Source organism: Chenopodium album, chromosome 2, assembly GCF_948465745.1.
Source record: "Chenopodium album chromosome 2, dcCheAlbu1.1, whole genome shotgun sequence".
Classification (NCBI taxonomy): domain Eukaryota; kingdom Viridiplantae; phylum Streptophyta; class Magnoliopsida; order Caryophyllales; family Amaranthaceae; genus Chenopodium; species Chenopodium album.
The window spans coordinates 5,808,557-5,829,851 of record NC_137835.1 but is presented as its reverse complement, the minus strand read 5'-3'; the positions used below and the strand labels follow the sequence as shown (position 1 = coordinate 5,829,851).

Genomic DNA, 21,295 nt, shown 5'->3' with positions numbered 1-21,295 from the left:
GGTTTTCAAATGTTATTATACAAGAACATAATAGTCGATATAAAGTAGGTGTTGATGAACTCTTTATTTTGATTGGAGATTGTAGGTGTAGAGACTTAGAGGTGTACCATCATTGAGCATGATCTAAACTATACCAAATGATATCAACAAAATTAGATAAGACTGAAAATGTTTCAAAGTGATATACATAACCTAAATCTTAACCACTAGGCCAAGACCTCATTGCCTTATCCGTATATAAATAAAAAGTAATTGTCAAAAATGAATTGAAAAAGCAATTAGAAAACCTAGATGATAGTATTTATTAATTACTTGTATTTATTAAGGAGGAAATTGGAAAAAAAAATTATTAATATGCAAAATTGCAATTTTCTTAAACTTGGCCAATAAATTAGAGGTCTATTTTCACCAAAACCTGTGTAACCCACACTTGCCACTTAAATTTTGTGGGAAATTCAATTCTCAAAAAAAACCCAAATTTCTTCATAAATTTAAGAGGATTGAAAGTTGTTTCTCTGAAATTCAGCACAAAATCTTGATTACTCAACAAAGAAGACGAGGATGTCAATGTCCTCGGTTGTATCTTCACCCACCATTTCTCTTACCCCTTGTTCATCTTTCAGTGGCAGACTCCTCTTTCTCTCTCATCCCCCCTCTAAAGCTTTTTTGCCTCTTCACAATCGGTACTTTCTCTCTCTTCCCCAAATAATTATAACTCTACCCATTTGTTTTTATACATTTGCATGATTTTCTCTTTAATGTACTGAATGTCTGTTGATTGAAACTGTCTTTTTGTTATTTATTTTCATAATTGAATTTGTTGGGTATGTTTTTCTTATTGTAAATTTACATGTGGGTGTGAATTTCTGTTGATTGAAACTATCTTTTTGTTATTTATTTTCAAAATTGAATTTGTTGGGTATGTTTTTCTTGTTGTCATTGTACATGTGGGTGATGATTTTTTTTTGGATTTTGATTGAATTTTGAGTATATGGAAAAGGGGGATTTCAGATATATTATGAGTTTGTATGATTTTAGGTGGATTAATTTGTGTGCATTAAAGGGGTTTGTAGAATTGTAGTTAATTATATGAATATGAAATTATTGGAGATTAAATGTAGCAAATTAGCAGTACAAGCTCTAGTTTACTGGAGAGAAAATGAAAAGGCAAGTGTTTCTGGGTGGGTTTATGATAGGCAATAATCATGAAATGTAGGCGAAAATGCAAGTTATACACATCCTTGTTAGCTGGGTGCAATGTTGTTGAGAAAGATTAGGGTTATTAGAACTTGGGCGTCAGTTTATCAGGTTTGATGTTAAGTAGACGGGTGGGCTGGAAATCGAAGGAAATAAACCTACCCGATCTTAAAAGGGACCTCATAGATCAAATCAAACCTCACGATGTTATCTTTATTCAGCTGAATTATGCTAGAACGAGTATTGTGTGTGCTGAGACTGCTGACTGCTGAGGGACCTTTTGATATGTTAGTAAAGGCATGGTTTGCTTATAAGAATGCAGTAGGAGAAAACGTAATATAAATAGTATTCTTAATTTTCTCAATGATTAAGAATTCATTATATATTGTACTCTGTAATATAAAATTATAAAGAGGAGCTACATTTAAGCTAACCAAGAAAGTCTGTAGCTCCAAAAACCCAGTAGGCTTTTTTTCAATGCACCAAACTTAAGGACTTGGTTTAGTTATTTACATCTTTCGTTGATTGGTCGTTTTGGTCCTATATATGACAATTTTTCTAGTCATGTGTAAAAAGGATTACTAAGATTAATGGTTGAGCTTTATAGAAGTAGCCATAGAACAATTATTCAGAATGTTTTTTTTCATGTTACCTCATCACAGGTTCAAGAGATGTCATGTCAAGTGTAGTTATTCAGGAACAAACATAGACAACTCCAATTCTGCTACAATAGATGTTACAGCTGATGTTAAATCTGAAAAGGTATGAATTTGAATGGGTTAGATCAATCTTCTTTCTCTACCTTAACTGATAGTTACTTTATATAACGTTTTTGCTCTCTGGATCTGCTTTTCTCGATAGTTAGTTGTTGTGGGAGGCAGTGGTTTTGTTGGATCTGCCATATGCAAGGCTGCAGTTTCAGAAGGCATTGAGGTTGTAAGTTTAAGCAGGTGCGACTTTTTCATCATCTCAACTGACAATTTCCTCCTTGCTTGCCTTGCACAATCTTGTATAGCTGATACCTTTAGTACTCCATTTCTTATATATGAAGTTACTAGTTGCCTGTACAGAACTTGAAGCTTCAATGAAATTTTTGCAGGTCAGGACGGCCTCGTATTTCAGAATCTTGGGTAGATCAGGTTTCTTGGATCCCAGGCATGTGTCACTTTCATGCTATCTTACCACATTGATCTTACTGTTAACTTTTTAAAGTTCTTGATCAATGGAAATTCTACTGGATCTTGTGTCTACTTGGTATCTAACTATCTATACTGTCCTTCCATTAATGCCTAATGATTAATGAATGAGAAAATCAATATGAATGTTGTAGCATTTCTCTGAAATTCTATTTACTAATTTAATAATTTTTCAAACAAAGTTGCTGCCTGTCAAAATCTGAATGAATATTTCCGGTAAATCCGGTTACTCAACAAAATTGCTTTGTAGAGTTATTTGTACTTTATAATGAAAGATCTTGCTGAATGTGGTAAATCTGGTAATTTTATATATAACATGAATATGTCCTGAATTTACTATACTCAACATAAGGAGGAGCAGAATACACACAGAATCTAGCAACTAACTAGTAGGCATATGACTAAAAGATATGTATGAAACTTACTCTTTTGCTAAATTTAAAGGATTAGTTGGGCCATGGTTATTCTTTGCAGATTAGTGTAGGCGAGCTCCTGCAGAAAACTTGACCAAATCTTCAAAGCCAAAAATTAAATATTCCAACAAGGAAGAAATAAAAAATTATTGTGCAACTCTGGTGAAGTTTGTTGTGGAATGTGGGTTACACATTATACTTTTTAGACCAGATAAGTCAGACAATGTTTACAAGAACCTTAGAATGACTATTGCTTTCCTTCAATCTGGTACCTGTGGATTTGTTGATAGTTGCACGTCTGCAGAAGCATGGGAAATAGTGGTCTCTTTGGGTTCTCTGTGGTCAGAATATTATCTTGATAGTTACCTGGCACGTGGGATAGCAACCTTTCTTGTAATGCTATCCTGTGCTGATGTGCTCCATGGATGGTTTATCACCTCTTATGCTTGTATAATAGTTCCTAATCAATTAGATTACAATTAAGAGATTGCAGTCTTAAAGCAATGCACATACAGTGGTTTGTCGAGACACATAGGTTCTATAGTAATTGTGAAGATCTGTGGTCTTTCATGGAAACATGTATCTAATATCTTCCATATCACAGGGGATGTATTTTATGCTAATTGGGATGAAATCCTTGTTGGAGCCACTGCTGTTGCTTCAACCTTGGGAGGTTTTGGAAATGAGGAGCAGCTGAAAAGGATTAATGGCGAGGCTAATATTGCAGCGGTAACTGCTGCAAAAGATTATGGTAAATGTCTATGTGACTTTATATATGTTTTCAGTGAGGAAAGTAATCCCTGATCTGATAATTTTCACTTTTATGCATCATTAATAGTAATCTTTTATTTATTGTTCGTGTTCCAAATTTTGTCAAAGTAAGAGAAACCATTTTCTGGAAAAACAGATAAGTATATATCATTTTATCTGTACTTTAACATGTAAGGCACTAATTTAAATTCAGGATGTAATCAGGGAGTGTATCAGTTCAGTGACAGTTTTTAATGGTGTAAGGTGTCTTGTTTAGAATATGATCTTTTGAATAGTTTGGTAATCATTTAGATAGTAACAATACATGGTTTTAATTGTCAAGTTTTCTTCAAATTTCCCAGTGAAAATATATATGTGCCATTGAATTATATTGCGTTCCCTAAGAATGCCACACTATTTTTTTCAAAAATGACATGATTGTATTGTGAACATTGTCACTAGGTCATAGGGCTAGAGGTAGAACAAAAGTTTGGACGACTGTAACAAGTCAATCGTATCCTATGTATGCTGGATATGCAGAGTTGCAGACTGGAGGAATGCAGATAGATATATGCCATTTATTTTAAAACAACCATAGAGACAACTAATTTTGATCCTGTTGTTTATGGAAGATTAGGATATATGCGGCCATTTAATTCATTACTCTCTTACTTTTATTTGCAGGAGTCCCTAAATTCATCTTGATCTCAGTTCATGATTACAATTTGCCACCCTTCTTGCGTGAATCTAGTTACTTTACTGCAAAGAGGAAAGCTGAATCAGAGATTCTTTCTAGATACCCCAATTCAGGTAATAACTACCACTTGATAATTTTCTTTTCATGTGTCGATGCTCGTTGCTTCTATGTTGACCAGTTGAAGTATCTTGAAACTTAAAAAGGTTAGAAATAAAACAATAAACTTGTGTGGTTGGGATCATCTTCTGAGTTCTGATTCACTTTTTTCTCTCTGGAAGTTCCTTTATCAACAAGTAATGGGTTCATACTTGTTTTGTTGACCATAAAATTTCCAGGTAGAACTAATGGAGGCACACCATACTAATATATAATCTTTTTCTCTAAACTAAGGGAGTTACTGCTCTCATTACAATCTTACCCCTTCAAATTGTTTTGTTCTTGTACACGCTTTAAGCTGTATGGCCTTTCCATGTAATGCTATGTGGATATGTCCGTTTCTTTTAATCAAGGAGGCTGTGCTTATGTCTTTTTTGAATCTGAATTTCCTCAGGGGTTATACTAAGGCCAGGTTTCATATATGGTAAGAGAAGGGTAGATGGCTTTGAGATCCCTCTTGATTTGATTGGGGAGCCATGGGAGAAAATTCTGAATGCTACGGAGAACTTTGTTAGACCTTTAAATTTTCTTCCTGCTTCAGACTTACTTTTGGCACCACCTGTCAACGTTGATGATGTTGCACTGGCAGTAATTAACGCTGTCAGAGATGATGGCATGTTCGGCATTTTTACAATTGATCAAATTAAACAAGCTGCAAAGAATGTGAAAGTGTGACCAACTGAATTGATGACGTCTCTGCATCACTGGATTTGCCAGATACTGAGTTTATAGTATGGAACTGTAGGCTTGTAAATCCATGAGCAATACTCTTTCTTAGGCCTCATAGTAATGTACTAATGTGTATATCAATCATACTGTAAAACTAAAGGAAATTATATGAATTTTTGTCATTTCTTGGCTGCTAAATTTATGCCAGAAATGTCACCTTGGTTTTTATACTGTAAAACTTTATGCCTCCTTTTCTTACATGTCATTCCTGTATTTCTTTTGTATCCTAGTTGGGTTTTAATCTAGGCCTGTTTTAATCTAACTTATATATAATAATTATTCAATCCTAGTTGGGTTTTAATCTAGGCTACTGTTTGGAAGAACTGTGAGCTCTGCAAGCGTTGCAAATCCGTGCATTTCAGAAGTACACAGTTGAAGGTCTAAACGACCAAATCATTCTCATGCGTATTTTCTAGAAACTTATAATAATGAAATATTTCAAGTACAAAAATAAAGCAATGTAAACAGTTGAAACACGAGAGAAAAAAGTTATATTCAAGTGCTTGTGTTTGTATTATACTTTCTGATATGTATGTCAAACACGAAGACGCCCCTTCAAATTCTGTTCATAAATTGTATACACATCAAAAAAACCCTAATAAACTTGGAAATTGCCAGTCATTTTCATTCAACCAAGTAAGAAGCTTACAGACCACGAGTTCATAGGAAATCCGATTACGGAAGGCAACAAAGTAACACAGCTAGACATAAAAATATTGAAGCTTGGAGAAGCTTAATGGCACATTCATCATTGAGGATTTGGAAATAAACAAAAGAAATTCCACTTTGTTGGCTGCCTACTTGAATGATTCACTATAGAAGAAATGTTTTCTCAAGTTTAAATCATACTGGACGACATAGCTTGCTGCAACAAGAATGCAAATAACATCTAATCATGTTGCTTCTTAGCTAGAGACTGTTCTGTTAAATACCTGCGATAAATTGAAGTTTTTCATTAGTAAGAAGTACGTAACATACTGCAAATAACATAGAGCTGCTAACAGGCATATGATGTTGGGGGGTAAACAATACTAAACATCTTGCAAAAAACACAGATGCATTGGTGTACAATCAATATTGATCATACACTCTCTCAATCCCGATGTCTCGAAGTTATCTTCGTATTGCCTACTTTGCTTACAACTGATCCCCCCTTCTCTTGCAAAAAACATCTTGCAAAAAACACACATGCATTGGTGTACAATCAATATTGATCATACACTCTCTCAATCCCGATGTCTCGAAGTTATCTTCGTATTGCCTACTTTGCTTACAACTGATCCCCCCTTCTCTCTATCGAATCAACCTTTTATCTTTCACAGATCCAACACTCTCTTGCTACTTATTCACTCACAATCAAAACTTAAGTGACAATGGAGATAATCATATACTTACTTTCCAGTGTAAAACCCTGCAGAATACCACGCATTCAGGACTGTGCTTAGATCAGTTCCAGAGGCAGCACTTTGTTCTGCTCCATCGTTGATTTTGTTCTCTTTTGAGTCTGCATTCCATATATAAGGTGTAAGCAAACTAAGCAGTGAGCACCATACCTTCTCTATTCTCTCTATCAATAAGAATGCACACATTATAAGGAAAAGACAAAGCCTAGCTAGACATCATTTACAACAAGAAATGGACTTACGCAGAAATACTTCCTCCTTTTCCTTAAATTTACAGCACTTAACATTCAGTAAGTTTGACTAACCAGAATGCCAGAAATGCCTGGCAATATGTCATAATGTGGGTGGGTAAACAAGGATGGATGGGAAATATAGAGTAGGTGAAACCCTCTACTTCCTCTTTTCTTTATAAGAGCGTCATTTTCAAGTGTTGCAAACGTGAGGAAACTGAGAATTAACAAACTTCATGATGTCTTTAAGAAAAAAACCGATTTCAAGTTAGCACACTAACATCCTATACAGGGAAATTATCTCTGGTTCATATAAGAATAAATGACACTAGCCTAGAGCCCTAGATGAGGGTGAAACAACAATAACTGGCTAGTATCAATGAAGGTGAAACTAACAATAACTGACACTAGCATAGATGAAAATGACAGAAAACATCGCAAAACCACAATAAACATTTTCATTAAACCGAAATACCAGAAGTTCCATTCGTCAATGTGGACATTGCTCTTTCAGCAGCTCCCATTGCCATCTTAACAATATCAGCATCTTCAACTGTCGAATGCTTTCCCTTATCTTCTATTGCCGGAGAATTGACACAAAGAGTACTAGTGGAAACACCAGCCAAAGGGCAGGGAACTGAAGAGCAAGAAGCCATGTTGCATTGACCAGCATATGGGCAGCAAGAAACAACCATTGTCCCACAAGGCACTTGACTTGCAGAGGATTGATATTCTTGGGTAACAGAATTGGCGCCCCACTCCAAGCCAGAAACAGGCACTTCACTAGGATAAGAATAATAATTATTGAAGCTCTGCAGCTTCTGTAGAATATTTTGCCTTTGTTCCTCAACTTCATAATACTGTTTATATAGTTGATTGTATTCATCCATGTCTAGGGAGGTAGAATGATTTTGAGACTGATCCTGCAGGGGCAAACTACTGGACCCAAGTGCATGTTCTTCAGGAACTTTTGAATCTGCATTTTCATTTCCTTTAGCTGTTTCCAGACTTTCAGTCTCTTCCACTTCTGGTGTAGCAAGTTGGCCATTAACATTCCCCTCATCAAGTTTTTCTGGATTACTTTACACGAAAATAGAAGTGGTAGCAAATTTAGAGCGAGTAACAGAGTTTAAATACAAAACAAATGAACCAACCACTTAAAATTACTATCAAGCAATATTATAAAAAAGAATCCTAATCATTCTAATACCGCTTCGATATCAGCAATTCACCATGGCATCAATATAATCCCATCAGAGTAGTTATGTTGCTTGCAGGTAATGAAGCATGATAACGGTCAAGTTACATGAAATGGTAGTCTTCCGGCACTTCCTACAAGTATTCACAATGAAAAGCTTCAAGAGACTATCTTTTTTCGTTTGAAAAGATTGATATTAATACTTCAGATTAAGTATAAGTATTACGTTACATTAATGTTGGCTCTACTTTCACCAATATTGTATTAAAGAGCATCAGCCTGTGCATAATTCTTACTTTCAGAAACTAGAATTTACGGAAGTGGTTTGTAAATCTTAATCATAGACGAGATGAACACAACATGGAACTGAAAGTAATTACATTCCAGTAAACTATTACAGAAAATTAATATACAATCATTTTTTTCCATAAGCTTGAGCATCAAATTTAGAAATCCATTGCTTCAAAAGATTGGCAACTTGAAACCTCCAAAACATGACAAATACGGCTAAAAGTTCCCTGATGATAGACAATATTTACCCTTTGGACACCTTGTTAAAGGACTCAAGCCTGTCAGCTATGCTACATAGAGTTTCCATCTGACCTCAAACATGAAACACCTATGTCAGATACTCAAAATTATAACTTGGGAGTGCACAAAAATTGGGATCGGATCCTTTGGGAACATGCGAATTCTTCAGAAAAGAATACAGAGAATTCAATCAACATACTTGATACATGTGTTCGCTACACATAGTGGAGACGACAAGACCACTAACCAAAGTGTAACACAGAATAAGATACCTGATCACTAGTACAGAGTAGGGCAATAAGCACTGCTCTTTCTAGTCCATTATATAACTACTTCACTCTACCTCCATCAAGAAATGATTGTCATCAAATTCCAAACCCTCATAATCAAAGATACAAAATAAATCTTTCTATGAAACCCTAGTCATAGGATCCTTCCAACACTCCCCAAATCATCCATATGGGCATCTATGAAACAACAAACGATGATTATTCTATGAAAGGTGACAACTTTTTCCGAACATCCCAAATAATCACTCCATATATGTAACTACAAAATATCACTCCTTAAAAACATTAACCTAGCCTGCTAAACAAATCATCCCAGTTGCTACTTTCATAAAAAAATCCTCACCCAACAAATTATAAATCATGGGTAATCTTATTTTACACAAATAAAGTAAAATACAAACATAAAACCCTAAAAAATTAAATTAAGCAGGGTAGCCAAACCTGTTCTGTTCTTGAGTAGCATCAACTACAGAGGGAGCATCAGAACTGCTGCATTTGATATCTGCAGAAGAAGTATTCGGATTTTCCTTGTACCCTTTTTTGTGCATTTTCTGCTTCACAAAAAAAATGAAGGATTAGAAATCAAGAATTGCAAATTTAGAGCAAAAATAGTAGAGAGAAAAATAGTACTATTTACTCCGTACCTTGTACTTGGAAATGGCTTCATCGAAAGCATTAATTAGAGCAGAATCATCCCACAATTCACTCTCTTTTCCCATACTCTTTTTCAGTTTTTCCTTCTCTACGATTTATCGAGGCGGCGAGTTTGCACTTTTGCAGAGAGAAAGTTACAACTTAGAAATTTGTATTTTTCCAGAGGTGGGATAAAATTTTTGGCTTACAAAGTTACATGTACAAACATTACCTTTCCCTTCACCCGTCCACCCCTAAATGGCCTAATCCTCGAATTTAACTCAAACCGTCTACCCCGATCACTCGTTAGAGATTTATTTAGGGTTTGTTCACTTGAGTTTATTTCAGTTTAATTCAATTCAGTTCAGTTTAATTCAGCTCCCATCAATTTAGTTTAGTTTCCAATTTCCTTCTCTTACAAACAGTTCAGTTTAGCTCAATACAGTTCAGCTTTAATTAGCTAAATTCAGTTGAGTTTCAATCAGCTCAATTTAATAAATCAGAATAGGCCCTTAGTTTATTCCTTATCAATAATATTGCCCTTACAAGGAGTAATGACATTCTTCTTTTGGATGTATACATCTTCATTTGGATTTTTTTTTAAAAAAAGTAATGACAAGTTACAATTAAGAATATCAAACTATGAGTATGAGTATTTGGATTAAAAATGGAGATGCGGGGCATCGATCCCCGTACCTCTCGCATGCTAAGCGAGCGCTCTACCATCTGAGCTACATCCCCTGAGATGACTAAATGATGTCATTTAATATTATTATACTAATACTTAAAATCCCAGACACTCCACGCCATGACTCAGCTATTTAAATTTATCTAGTGCGTTCGATTCCATGTTTGTCATGAGTCATGCGTTACTTGTTTGTTAAGTTGTTGCGCTTTATCCACACGAATCACGATCGATCTACTTGTTTCTTTCATGCTGTTCTTCTTAGAGGTGACCAAATTTTAGGAATATGAAATTCTCTAAATAAAGAAGAACCAAAAAATCACTTATTAATTTATAGTTGTAAATTTGGGTAAACGGGTCGAGTTTGGATCGGTTAAGAGTGGGTCGACTCAACTCGGATCAGGTCAATTCAGATTAATTCCATAATCTATGCAGGTCGGGTTTGGGTTGGGTCATGCTTGAGTCGGGTCATACTTCTTATCGGGTTTGGGTCAGGTCAATAACAAGTCGGTTTGATTTCGGGTTAAAACGGGTTATGGTGATTCTCGGGTTCGAGTCGGGTTTGGTTCAAGTCAATAATTTGCAGGTTAGAATCAAGTCGGGTCATCCTCGGGTTTGAGTCGGGTTCGGATCAAGTCAATAATTTGCGGATTATAATCAGGTCGGGTCATTCTCGGGTTCAAGTCGGGTTCGGTTCAAGTCAATAATTTGCGGGTTATAATCAGGTTGGGTCATTTTCAAGTCGGGTCATTCTCGGATTCAAGTCGGGTTGTGTTCAAGTTAATAATTTGCTGGTTACAATCAAGTCGAGTCATTTTCAAGTCAGGTCATATTCGGGTTCAACTAACTATAAATAGATAATTATCATTTTTATCAAGCTAATTATTTCCTTTGACCATACAACAAATATATACTATACCTAACTCTTAAATTTGAGGATGATGCTCATTTCTTTTGCTGCCTGGACCGACTTGGTCTCCCTAGACAAAATGCTTGGATCAACAATAATAAGGTGATCTAAATTGCATTGAAAGTGATTAGAAATCAAGTCAGGAACAAATTGGGTTGAATTTAGGTCGGGTCAATAACAAGTCGTGTTAATTTCGAGTCGGATTAGTAACAGATCGGGTTTAATTTTTGGGTTGGGTAAGTAATAGGTATGGTAAAATTCGGGGCGGGTTGAATTTGGGTCAGGTCAATAACAAGTCGGTTTGATTTCGGGTCGGATTTGTAACAGGTTGGGTTAAAAATTCTAGTCGGGTTGAATTCGGGTCAGGTTAGTAATAAGTCAGGTTGAATTCGGGTCAGGTTAGTAACAAGTCAGGTTCATTTCAAGTCGGGTTCGGTGCAAGTTAATTAAATCGACCGTTGTAAACTGGTAAATCGATGCAAGTTGTAAACCAGTAAATTGGTCGTTTAAAAGCAAATTGAATTCCACACACCCAATTAGACTCCCGGAGGGTATTAGGGACCATGGTAAACATTTCGGCAATTTTTATTTTCAGGCGAAAAAAAGTCAAAAAATTCCAAAACTGAAGGCTAATATCCATGCTTTTTGAGAAAATTCGGAGGTTTCGGGTCCGGTGTCGAAAAGTCTTGAAATTTTATGGGATACATCTCGGGGTCATATAATGCCGTTTGGAACCATATATGATCATTATTTGTTGTCATAAATGTTCATGGTAGGCTTGAATTAATGAAATCGATACAACAAGTTGTAAACGGGTAAATTGGCCGTTTAAAAGCAAATTGAATGGTTCCACACACCCAATTAGACTCTCGGAGGGTATTAGGGATCATGGTAAACATTTCGACAATTTTTATTTTCAGGCGAAAAAAGTCAAAAAATTCCAAAATTGAAGGCCAATCCACGTTTTTTGAGAAATTTTGGAGTTTTCGGGGCCAGGTGTCTAAAAGTCTCGAAATTATAGGGAATAAATATCGGGGTCATATAATGTCGTTTGGAACCATATGTGGTCATTATTTGTTATCATAAATGTTCGTTGTAGGCTTGAGTTAATGAAATCGGTGCAAGTTGTAAACCGGTAATTAAATTTGTCGTTTAAAGGCAAATTGGATGGTTCCACCCACCCAATTGGACCCCCACAGGGTATTTGGGATCATGGTCTGGTAAGCATTTCGGAAATTTTTATTTCCGGGCGAAAAAAAGTTAAAAAAATCCTAAATTGAAGGCTAATATCCATGCTTTTTGAGAAATTTCGAAAGTTTCGGGGCCAGGTGTAGAAAAGAAATGAGATTTTATTCGATACATCTTGGGGTCATATAATGACTTTTGAAACCATAAATGACCATTATATGTTTTCATAAATGTTCGTGGTAGGTTTGAGTTAATAAAATAAGTGCAAGTTGTAAATTAGTAAATTGGTTGTTTAAATGCAAATTGGATGGTTCCACCCACCTAATTGGACTACAGAAGGGCATTAAAAACCATGGTAAACATTTCGATAATTTTTATTTTCGGGCGAAAAAAAGTCAAAAAATTCCAAAATTGAAGGCTAATATCCACGCTTTTTGAGAAACTTTTGAGATTTCGGGGCACGGTGTCAAACAACCTTGAGATTTTAGGGGATACATCTCGGGGTCATATAATGCCGTTTGAAACCATATATGATCATTATATGTTGCCATAAATGTTCGTGGTAGGCTTGATTTAATGAAATCGGTGCAAGTTGTAAATCGGTAAATTGGTCGTTTAAAGGCAAATTGGATGGTTCCACCCAGCCTATTGGACTCTCGGAGGGTATTAGGGACCATACGAAACATTTTAATTTGGGCAATTTTTATTTCCAGGCGAATTTGAACCAAGTGACCTGAGTCGGTATTTCGAGTTGGGTCAACTTTTGACAGCTCTATTATTAATTAATCATAAACTGACTCATATGCGGCTAGCAAAAAAAAAATTGATCCATATGACAAAAAAGAAAAAGAAAATAATATTGGTGATCAAAGAAGGTTCCATCCCAAAATCATATGACAATAGAAGGACTAACTTCTTAGCCTTATAAAGTGAGTAACTCTCTCATCTTCAACCAATATGAGACACTTATTTACATGTGTTATTTGGTACGATATACTTCAACAACAGAGAGCCTGTTATGTACACCCAGGTGTACCGTACACTCGGGGTCAGTTAACTCATTAAATCAACAAATGAAATAAATAATTATTTGCTCATTTGTTGATTAAATGAGCAAGTGACCTGAGTGTACCATACACCCGGATGTACGTAACAAATTCTATCAACAACGTAATTTGAAACAGTGTCAAAGTTGTAAATTCCCATGCGTTTAACATTAATAAGAAAATTGAGAAAAAAAACCTTCTTTAAAATTTAAACTAGCAATTGTACTTATAGTATTAGATCCCTAGCAAATATTAATAGAGCTTTTATTTTCAATTACCTATTATTAGTTATGCATTTTCAAAATGAGAGAATTTAATTTTGGTGTTTTGAATAGTTTGGTAAAATAAAAACAAAGTGTGGGTAGTCTCACTGTCTCATGAGCAACCTTAGCTTGCGCTTGACTTGAATAGGTAAATTATATTGCTAGTCTCATGAGCAACCATGATCAACAAGCTTCAAATCAAATCTAACAATGGTGGTTCACTATGAAAAGGATAGCGAAATAGAAGGCCTAGCTAGACAAGTAAGACAACACAAGACTCTTCCCTTTGATGTCTGATCGGCAATAATGTGGCATTGAAAACTATGTTTTGAACATAAAGAACATTTAAAGTAGTTTTTTTTTTTTTCAATTTTTAATAATGGGGCTTTTGATCAACACCTCTTACACATTACGGAGTAATAGGCTAATAGCTTATCCACTAATTTTAAAGCAAAACACTTATATTTTGCTACTCATACATCAGTATATACCTACATCCTAAAATTAGAAATAGAAAAATTTGTCAGGAACTACACGCTTAATAGGGGTATTTGGAAACAACTACCAACTAAAAAATTTTATCAAAAAAACTACCCCTAAATTTTAAAAGTTAGAGTGGCACTACGCCACTACCCATTTGCATTTTCCGGCGAGAATGTCCAGCGCATGGGCCCACTTTTTCAATTTTTCTCTGAAAAGACACGATGCAATGGCAAATTGGACCATAATTCGTAACCCTAAGATAACCAAATTGAATTAAAAGCAACAAATTCAACCAATTTAATTTCAAATTATCCCCAATTTCTAAGAACCCGAATTTTTCTAATAATCGTTACACCCTAACATCAAAATTCATAATTAATGGATTAAAAGAAAAGAATTACCTATGAATTGCATACCCTACTTGTTTTCACTTCTTCAATTAGGAATTTTCAGAAGAAAAATTGAAAAAGTGGCCCTACACGTCGGACTTTCTCGCCGGAAAATGCAAATGGGTAGTGCTACTCTAACTTTTTAAATTTAGGGGGTAGTTTTTTTGATAAAATTTTTTAGTGGATAGTTGTTTCCAAATACCCCTATTAAGCATGTAGTTCCTGACAATTTTTCCTTAGAAATATTAGTGTTTGAAGTTGATCCGAGAGTGACCAACTTTTCATATGAAGAAAGTCACTAATACAAATAATAATAATAATAATAATAAGGGTTACTAAGGGTCTGTTCTCATTGACTGAACTCAGCTGAACTGAACTGAAGTGAACTGAACTAAATTTCAACGTAAGAGAACATGCCCTAATTATCTCAAACGTCCCATAGTCCTATGTATATAACATTATGACTACGTACCATCACAAATCTAAGTAAAAGACCACCGCCTCAAAGTCTCAAACAGTTAAACTAAACTTGGAAAAAACGCAAATTAATGTTGTTAATCCTATCTTCTATCTAAATGTCTTCAATTCAATACGCCTTGGTCTTGGCATCAACAAAGGTGGCGTTGAATCCGGAATAATCGTTAATTATATGATTAATTAATGTTGTTAGAAGTACCATCGAAGAAGGTGTGTTACTTAATTTTAAATTGGCTGTCTGTTTTGGTTCATTAAAAGGCTAGATTTCGTATCACACCCATTGTTTTGATTGCTATATGACTTATAAGTCCAACAAAATTCCTTGCTTAGGGCAGCTAGTCAGAAATGTGGTTTCTCGACGACTCGAATTCAACTGTAACCTAAGACAAGTACAGACAACATATACTATTGAGTGTGAGAGACAATGACTTACAGAATATTTTGAGAGTGAGGGTTAACTCAGTTGATTAAAACTTTCCTCTAATTTGCAGGATATCCTAAGAACGTACGATTCCATCATCGGTCCTTATGGATATTTAAACACATTAAAAAAAAACAATATTTTAAAAATTCAATAAATACTAAAATAATTAGTGAGTAAACTAAAATAGTGAATGTTTGCAAGAAAATAATTCCTTCAATTTGATTAATTTTTAAAGAAAAATTGTCAAGCTTGTATATGTACTATGTCTTATGTACGTATATAGGTCATCATTTGTCTGGTCTTACGTACGTGCGGCATGGACTTGGCACTAAGAAACCACTTCTTGAAATGGCATGCACTAGGCAACCTTACAACTATTTTGATAGTAACTTACAATTAATCTATTGATGTTATTGGAGTATACTAAGCCAAATAGAATGTCCAATTGCTTTATTTTGACAATATCTTCTTTTACTATACTCTTTAAAATAGGCATGTGAAGTTTATTTTGATTCAATGGTCATATTATTTGTCTTAATTAACAAAGACTAAAGTTAGCTATGATTACGTACAAATGTATAGAATAGTAAATTCTACACCATTATATTAGCAGTGTCATATATATATCGGTCATTTCTCTAAATTATATCTCCCTAAGACCCTTTTTCAGAGGAAATAAATAAATTTTATCAATCATATTTTGCACAAGTACAATGTCCCTTTCTATAACACAAACACGTGCACAAGTATGAAAAAATTATTGTACGTACATTAAACACATCACTTTCTATTTCTTTGTGGAAATATAAAACAAACTAACTAAATACTTTACACTCTATTCTAAAGTCGTTTCGACGTAAAAAATTTTTTTAAAAAAATTACTGTGTATTAATTTGTAATAAGTTGTAATTTGTAAATATAAATTAAAGATTAGAATCTATATTGTAAATGAAAGGAAAAAAAAAAGATAGAATGAAATAAAAGGGATTTTAGTCAATCAAATTGAAATCAACAGCAATAGGGAAAATAATTTAATCAATGTAGAAACAAATTTTCATATTTAGTAACAAATCAGGCAAAATGTACGATTGAAAATTTACTCTAAAGTTTCCTTATATTTATTATTTCATTTCCTTTCCAACAACCAAACATTATAAAAATATCAAGTCAATAAAAAGAATTATTTTTTCCAAAAAAAATAACAAAAAAAGCATGTTGTGGTATAAAATAGACATAAAATAGAAGATTTGAATTTCCTATAAAAAGGCACATTTGTTGAGAGACAACATTATAAACGAGTAAACCGAAAGAAAAGAACAAAATAAAAAAGAGAGAAAACAAGAAAAAGAGAGTAAAAAAAAAAAATGGAAAACGGTGGAACAACAAACGTTAATGGTGTGAACAAAACATGGAGATTCAAGGGTAAAGAAGATAGTTACAATCACAACAATGGTGGGTGCACAGTAATAGCAAAAGCCGAAAATACGAATACAAATGGTACGAAAAATACGAGTAGAGGTGTTACGGTTAGAGAAGCTAGGACTATGATTATGGAGAATTTAAACCCTCATGATCAAAGGCCAATGCTTGCTCTAGCTCATGGTGATCCTTCTATTTTCCCCTGTTTTCGGACTTGTCGAAACGCCGAGGCTGCTGTTGTTGATGCTCTTAGCTCCGGTCAGTTTAACTCCTATGGCACCGCCGTTGGCCTCCCTCCTGCTAGAAAGTATGTTTCCTCTTCTCTTGATTTTTTTTTTGTTAATAATTAATTAAATAAATTATTAGTCACTTTGAGTTATTGTAATTAGTAATTTTAGAATAACATAAGTGTACGTACAATATTTTTTCTGTTTTGTTTTTGCAAGTGGTAAGATTTTGTCAAAAAAACAGCTATTGAATAGGTTTAATTGCAGAAAATCAGAATAATCATGCTTTGAAAATTTCCCAAATTCTTACTTGACGTAGTCTAATGATAGTCCTGTCAACACGTTGAGTAATTAACTAATTACTAGCTAATTAGTTGTACGAGAATTGAACATTAAGGTCGGAACCCCGCTCCCCCAAATTTAAAACTAACAAGATTTGGACTTGGTTGACTAGAGTATTCTCTTGGAATTAAGGGTATATCAACACGTACGGATAAATTAATAGAGTAGAGAAATTGCAAAGAGGAATAAATATAACCTTGAAATTGAGATTCAATCGCGCTCCTGGCTCAAGTATAAGAGACTGATTCACATAAATTTTTTGCTCAATATACGATTTCTAGTGTGTATCTTATAAGTTTATGAATTTATCTGATAAGATAAGAGAAATACGAAATAATACTTTGTAACATAAAAAGAAATGTTACAATATGCTTATTAAGATGGCAATTAATGTGATGTTACAAGAATTAGAAAATGAGTATCAAAAGATCATTGTAAAGCTCGTAAGGAGAAATTGATTCAAGGCTTTTAAACCTGTTATTTACAACAATTACAAGAATTTGCTTTACAAATTTTATTGCAATATGCTAACATTGAGTAACAAATTGATCATTTTAATGATTAGTCGCGTCTTACATATGTGAATGAAAGAAGACATACTTAAATATGACTTGCCATAGAAATTTTTTTAAAGTAAATTTTTTGTTGAGGAAGTCTCTTTGTTTTAATTGTCATATTTTCTCAATCTCTCATTATTGAATTGAATTAAAATTTTGATGGGAAGATTTTGCAAGAAGATTAAACTAGAGATCATACTAATGTTGAAGCACTCTCGCACTATCCTGATCCTAACATCCAAATCGATATCATACTAATGTTGGAATTTGGAAAATTCGAATCCAACAATATAGACCATTACATTTTTTTAAGTCTAAACTAGAGATTTCTAAATTGTCTGTATTACGAAGATTTTATGTCAGATTACTCTTATTACGAAATATTTTTCACCTTGATAGCATACACGACTAGTATTTGTGGACGAAAATGTACCTAATGTCACATGTTTTGTAAGGGGGAGTTGATGGAGTAGTTTACACGATTAAATATGTGAAAGAATGTCGTCAGTAATTCTAATGCTTAAATTAGGGACCATATTTGCATACTTTAATTTTGGTCCCTCCTAATATTTTGCTGCCTACTCTTAACTAATCCAACCATACGTACAAATTGCACATTTAAAGGTTGCATTTAATTTCTCTGATATTACCTTGATGTGTTACTCAAAATTTGTTGGTTGTTCTTGAACAGGGCTGTGGCAGAGTACCTTTCTCATGATCTTCCCTATGATCTTTCCGCAAATGATGTAGTCCTTACACTAGGTTGTACTCAAGCAATTGATATTGCACTTACTTCACTTGCTTCTCCTGGTGCTAATGTATTGCTACCTAGACCCGGCTACCCGTACTATGAAGTTTTTTCGGCTCATATCGGACTTGAAACACGTCACTTTGATCTTGTCCCGAAAAATGGTTGGGAAGTCGATCTTGATTCTATTGAAGCTTTGGCTGATGCCAATACCGTGGCTATGGTTATTGTTAACCCTGGAAACCCTTGTGGTAACGTTTTCACGTATAACCATTTACAAAAGGTATAATACGGAAATAATGTGCTAGACATTTATATTAAATCGACTTTCTTGTCAAAAATAATCTCTAATATATAAGTGAACAAATGTTTAATCCATTGCGTTGACAGGTGGCAGAGGTTGCGAAAAAACTTGGGATTTTGGTGATTAGTGATGAAGTTTATGGTCACCTTACCTTTGGAAGCAACCCATTTGTACCAATGGGTGTGTTTGGAAACATTGTTCCAGTCATCACTGTTGGGTCATTATCCAAGCGATGGATAGTTCCTGGTTGGCGCCTTGGTTGGCTTGTCACAAATGATACTCATGGCATCTTGCAAAAATATGGGGTACGTGTACCAATTAACTTCTTTTCGTTACATACTCTGTACTCTCATTTCTTCGTAAGAATGTAAATATAAAAGTGGTTGTGGGATTGAATCTCATCATTAAGGTCGCCTTGAATTGGACCCCTCAAGTGAACTCCTTAGAGTTTATATACGTTTTGTCCCATGAGTTATTACTTACTCCGTATTAGTTACGCATACCAACATATCAGTACCATGTTGCATAGATGTATTATTACTTGTAGATAATTTTATATTGTACTCCAAAATGAAATTGTACTATTCAAACTAAGCTAGGTACTCATGGTTATCTTTGGTTTTGGTTGTATTAGGTCATGGAGAGCATTAAGCGTATTGCAAGCATATCAGCTGACCCTGCTTCCTTCATTCAGGTTACACATTTGAGCATTTTATACATTATTTGTAACACATTTTCTACATTATTGGAACGATATTTGTAACGAAACAAATACTTGTTACATTATATTTTATCTCATTTAGATCCTATTTTCACACATTGTTTAGAAATTCTTAAACTTTGTCTCTATTCCCACAATTTTCAGGGGGCAGTTCCTCAAATTCTTGAAAAAACAAGCAAGGAATTCTTTTCAAGAGTCATCAACATTCTAAAGAATGATGCAGATATTTGCTATGACAAACTTCAGGAGATTCCATGCCTCATTTGCCCATATAAACCAGAAGGATCCATGTTTGTGATGGTAAGGAACAAATTTAATCATAAAACATGTTTCCACGCTTCAAATATATTATTGAGATTACATCTAATAAATACATTAGGTCACCTTAACTTTCGACCAATATATTTTTTTTTTATGATTATATATAATAGAAATGTTGTTGTCACGTTGGTAGTATAAAATACACTAATTTCGACTAAAGAGGGCCATCATTTGATGATGTTGTTTTCAACTTTTAACAGTCTAACTTGATACTAGTCAAATATAAAATCTAAACTAATTAATGTTTTAACAGTATAACTTGATACTAGTCAAATACAAAATCTAGAATATGCTTTTAAGTATGTACTACTGTAGTATGACTTATGGCTGCTATATGGCATGCATGTTGCAGGTCAAACTCGATTTGTCTCAATTAGATGGAATTATTGACGACATTGATTTTTGTATTAAGCTTGCCAAAGAGGAGAAGATGATCATCCTACCAGGTAAGAAATTTCAAATTTTACATTTATACTTTTATCCGAAATTAATTATCACGCTATTAAAGTTATTTTAAACGGAAGTAACATCATATCACCTCTGTGTATAACACATTTTGGCGTGTACCCAACATTTAATTTTTGGACCAAGTAATTAATATCTTCGGTTATTTAATTTATTATGACGTTGAATAGGTGTGACAATGGGAGCAAAGAATTGGTTGCGCATAACTTTTGCGTTGGAGCCAACAGCTCTTGAAGATGGACTTGAGAGATTGAAGGCATTTTGTCAAAGACATGCTACAACAAACAAATAACTTTGATTTTCTTAAATTTTCCTTTTTAGGAAGAGTGACAAAACAATTAATTGTTAGGTATGGGTAATGGGTGGGATGTTTCCTTTGCGCCTAGGTTAATTATTATCTCTTCTACCTTCTTACGTACCATTTTTAAAAAGTGGTTGTTTGGCATTTGATTTTGGGTTTCAAGACTCTTGGAAAATTTTCTTGATCTTCAATTTAATTTATGTAATCGATAATTTTAATTAAGATGTTCACTGTTATCTTCCTTTTGATTTATGTTGAGGATGATATGTTGAAATGGATGGAAATATAAAGCAACTTATTTTGAATTTGTGGGTTAGTCTTCACACTAAATAGTGCTATTTAAAACTCTGCTAAGGGCGTGTTCATATTTACTGAACTGATTGGAGCTGAACTGAACTGAACTACAGAAATAAGGTATTGATGCTTCAAAATCTCTTGTTTCTAGCTAATGAGCCCAAACTTGATTTTATTGGCAGAATTTGTGTAAGGAATGTTAAATGCTATACAACTTTTCACAGCAATTCTTCAAAATCTTAAAGGTGATCAGTGGATGGGTTGGATTGGGTCAATGTCGAAAAATTCAGCCTGTTTCTCGGGCTGGG

General features: G+C 34.2%; 3 protein-coding genes and 1 non-coding gene across 5 annotated transcripts; 2 read left to right on the top strand and 2 right to left on the bottom strand.

Moving 5' to 3' along the window:
* The first annotated feature begins 392 nt into the window (after nt 1-392).
* LOC145594197 (uncharacterized protein At1g32220, chloroplastic-like) lies at nt 393-5,338 on the top strand. The gene is made up of 7 exons (XM_081650533.1): nt 393-683; nt 1,860-1,959; nt 2,059-2,147; nt 2,297-2,352; nt 3,411-3,557; nt 4,241-4,366; nt 4,804-5,338. Exons 1-7 carry the CDS (start codon nt 562-564, stop codon nt 5,082-5,084), a joined length of 921 nt encoding a protein of 306 aa, XP_081506659.1. The 5' UTR covers nt 393-561; the 3' UTR covers nt 5,085-5,338.
* Nucleotides 5,339-5,627: 289 nt separating this feature from the next.
* LOC145580933 (uncharacterized) lies at nt 5,628-9,647 on the bottom strand. 2 transcript variants are annotated; one of them, XM_081638020.1, is made up of 6 exons: nt 9,435-9,449; nt 9,232-9,341; nt 8,004-8,103; nt 7,247-7,851; nt 6,534-6,642; nt 5,628-6,070 (listed from the first exon to the last, which is right to left on the bottom strand). In XM_081638020.1, exons 3-6 carry the CDS (start codon nt 8,009-8,011, stop codon nt 6,028-6,030), a joined length of 765 nt encoding a protein of 254 aa, XP_081494146.1. In that variant the 5' UTR covers nt 8,012-8,103; nt 9,232-9,341; nt 9,435-9,449; the 3' UTR covers nt 5,628-6,027. The 2 variants fall into 2 exon arrangements, with proteins under 2 accessions (XP_081494146.1, XP_081494142.1); XM_081638016.1 differs by lacking the exon at nt 8,004-8,103 and having other exon boundaries at nt 9,435-9,647.
* Nucleotides 9,648-10,091: 444 nt separating this feature from the next.
* TRNAA-AGC (transfer RNA alanine (anticodon AGC)) lies at nt 10,092-10,164 on the bottom strand. Its single transcript has one exon. It is a non-coding gene; the product is annotated as a tRNA-Ala (tRNA).
* A 6,398-nt stretch (nt 10,165-16,562) lies between these two features.
* Nucleotides 16,563-20,828, top strand: LOC145580927 (putative aminotransferase TAT2). Its single transcript, XM_081638010.1, has 7 exons — nt 16,563-17,014; nt 18,525-18,864; nt 18,972-19,190; nt 19,520-19,579; nt 19,751-19,906; nt 20,280-20,373; nt 20,563-20,828. The coding sequence occupies exons 1-7, from the start codon at nt 16,653-16,655 to the stop codon at nt 20,682-20,684; spliced, it is 1,353 nt and encodes a 450-aa protein (XP_081494136.1). The 5' UTR covers nt 16,563-16,652; the 3' UTR covers nt 20,685-20,828.
* The last annotated feature ends 467 nt before the right edge of the window (nt 20,829-21,295 follow it).

Bases quoted from the DNA above. Each gene is read 5' to 3' on its own strand.
- LOC145594197 (XM_081650533.1), top strand. From the start codon at position 562: ATGTCAATGTCCTCGGTTGTATCTTCACCCACCATTTCTCTTACCCCT. The intron at 2,148-2,296 runs GTGCGACTTTTT...AAATTTTTGCAG, and splicing joins GAGGTTGTAAGTTTAAGCAG to GTCAGGACGGCCTCGTATTT. The intron at 4,367-4,803 runs GTAATAACTACC...GAATTTCCTCAG, and splicing joins TTCTAGATACCCCAATTCAG to GGGTTATACTAAGGCCAGGT.
- LOC145580933 (XM_081638016.1), bottom strand. From the start codon at position 9,509: ATGGGAAAAGAGAGTGAATTGTGGGATGATTCTGCTCTAATTAATGCT. The intron at 6,643-7,246 runs GTATTTCGGTTT...TATGGAATGCAG, and splicing joins ATTGACGAATGGAACTTCTG to ACTCAAAAGAGAACAAAATC. The intron at 6,071-6,533 runs GTAAGTATATGA...AATTTATCGCAG, and splicing joins GCAGGGTTTTACACTGGAAA to GTATTTAACAGAACAGTCTC.
- LOC145580927 (XM_081638010.1), top strand. From the start codon at position 16,653: ATGGAAAACGGTGGAACAACAAACGTTAATGGTGTGAACAAAACATGG. The intron at 19,907-20,279 runs GTAAGGAACAAA...TGCATGTTGCAG, and splicing joins AAGGATCCATGTTTGTGATG to GTCAAACTCGATTTGTCTCA. The intron at 20,374-20,562 runs GTAAGAAATTTC...GACGTTGAATAG, and splicing joins GAAGATGATCATCCTACCAG to GTGTGACAATGGGAGCAAAG.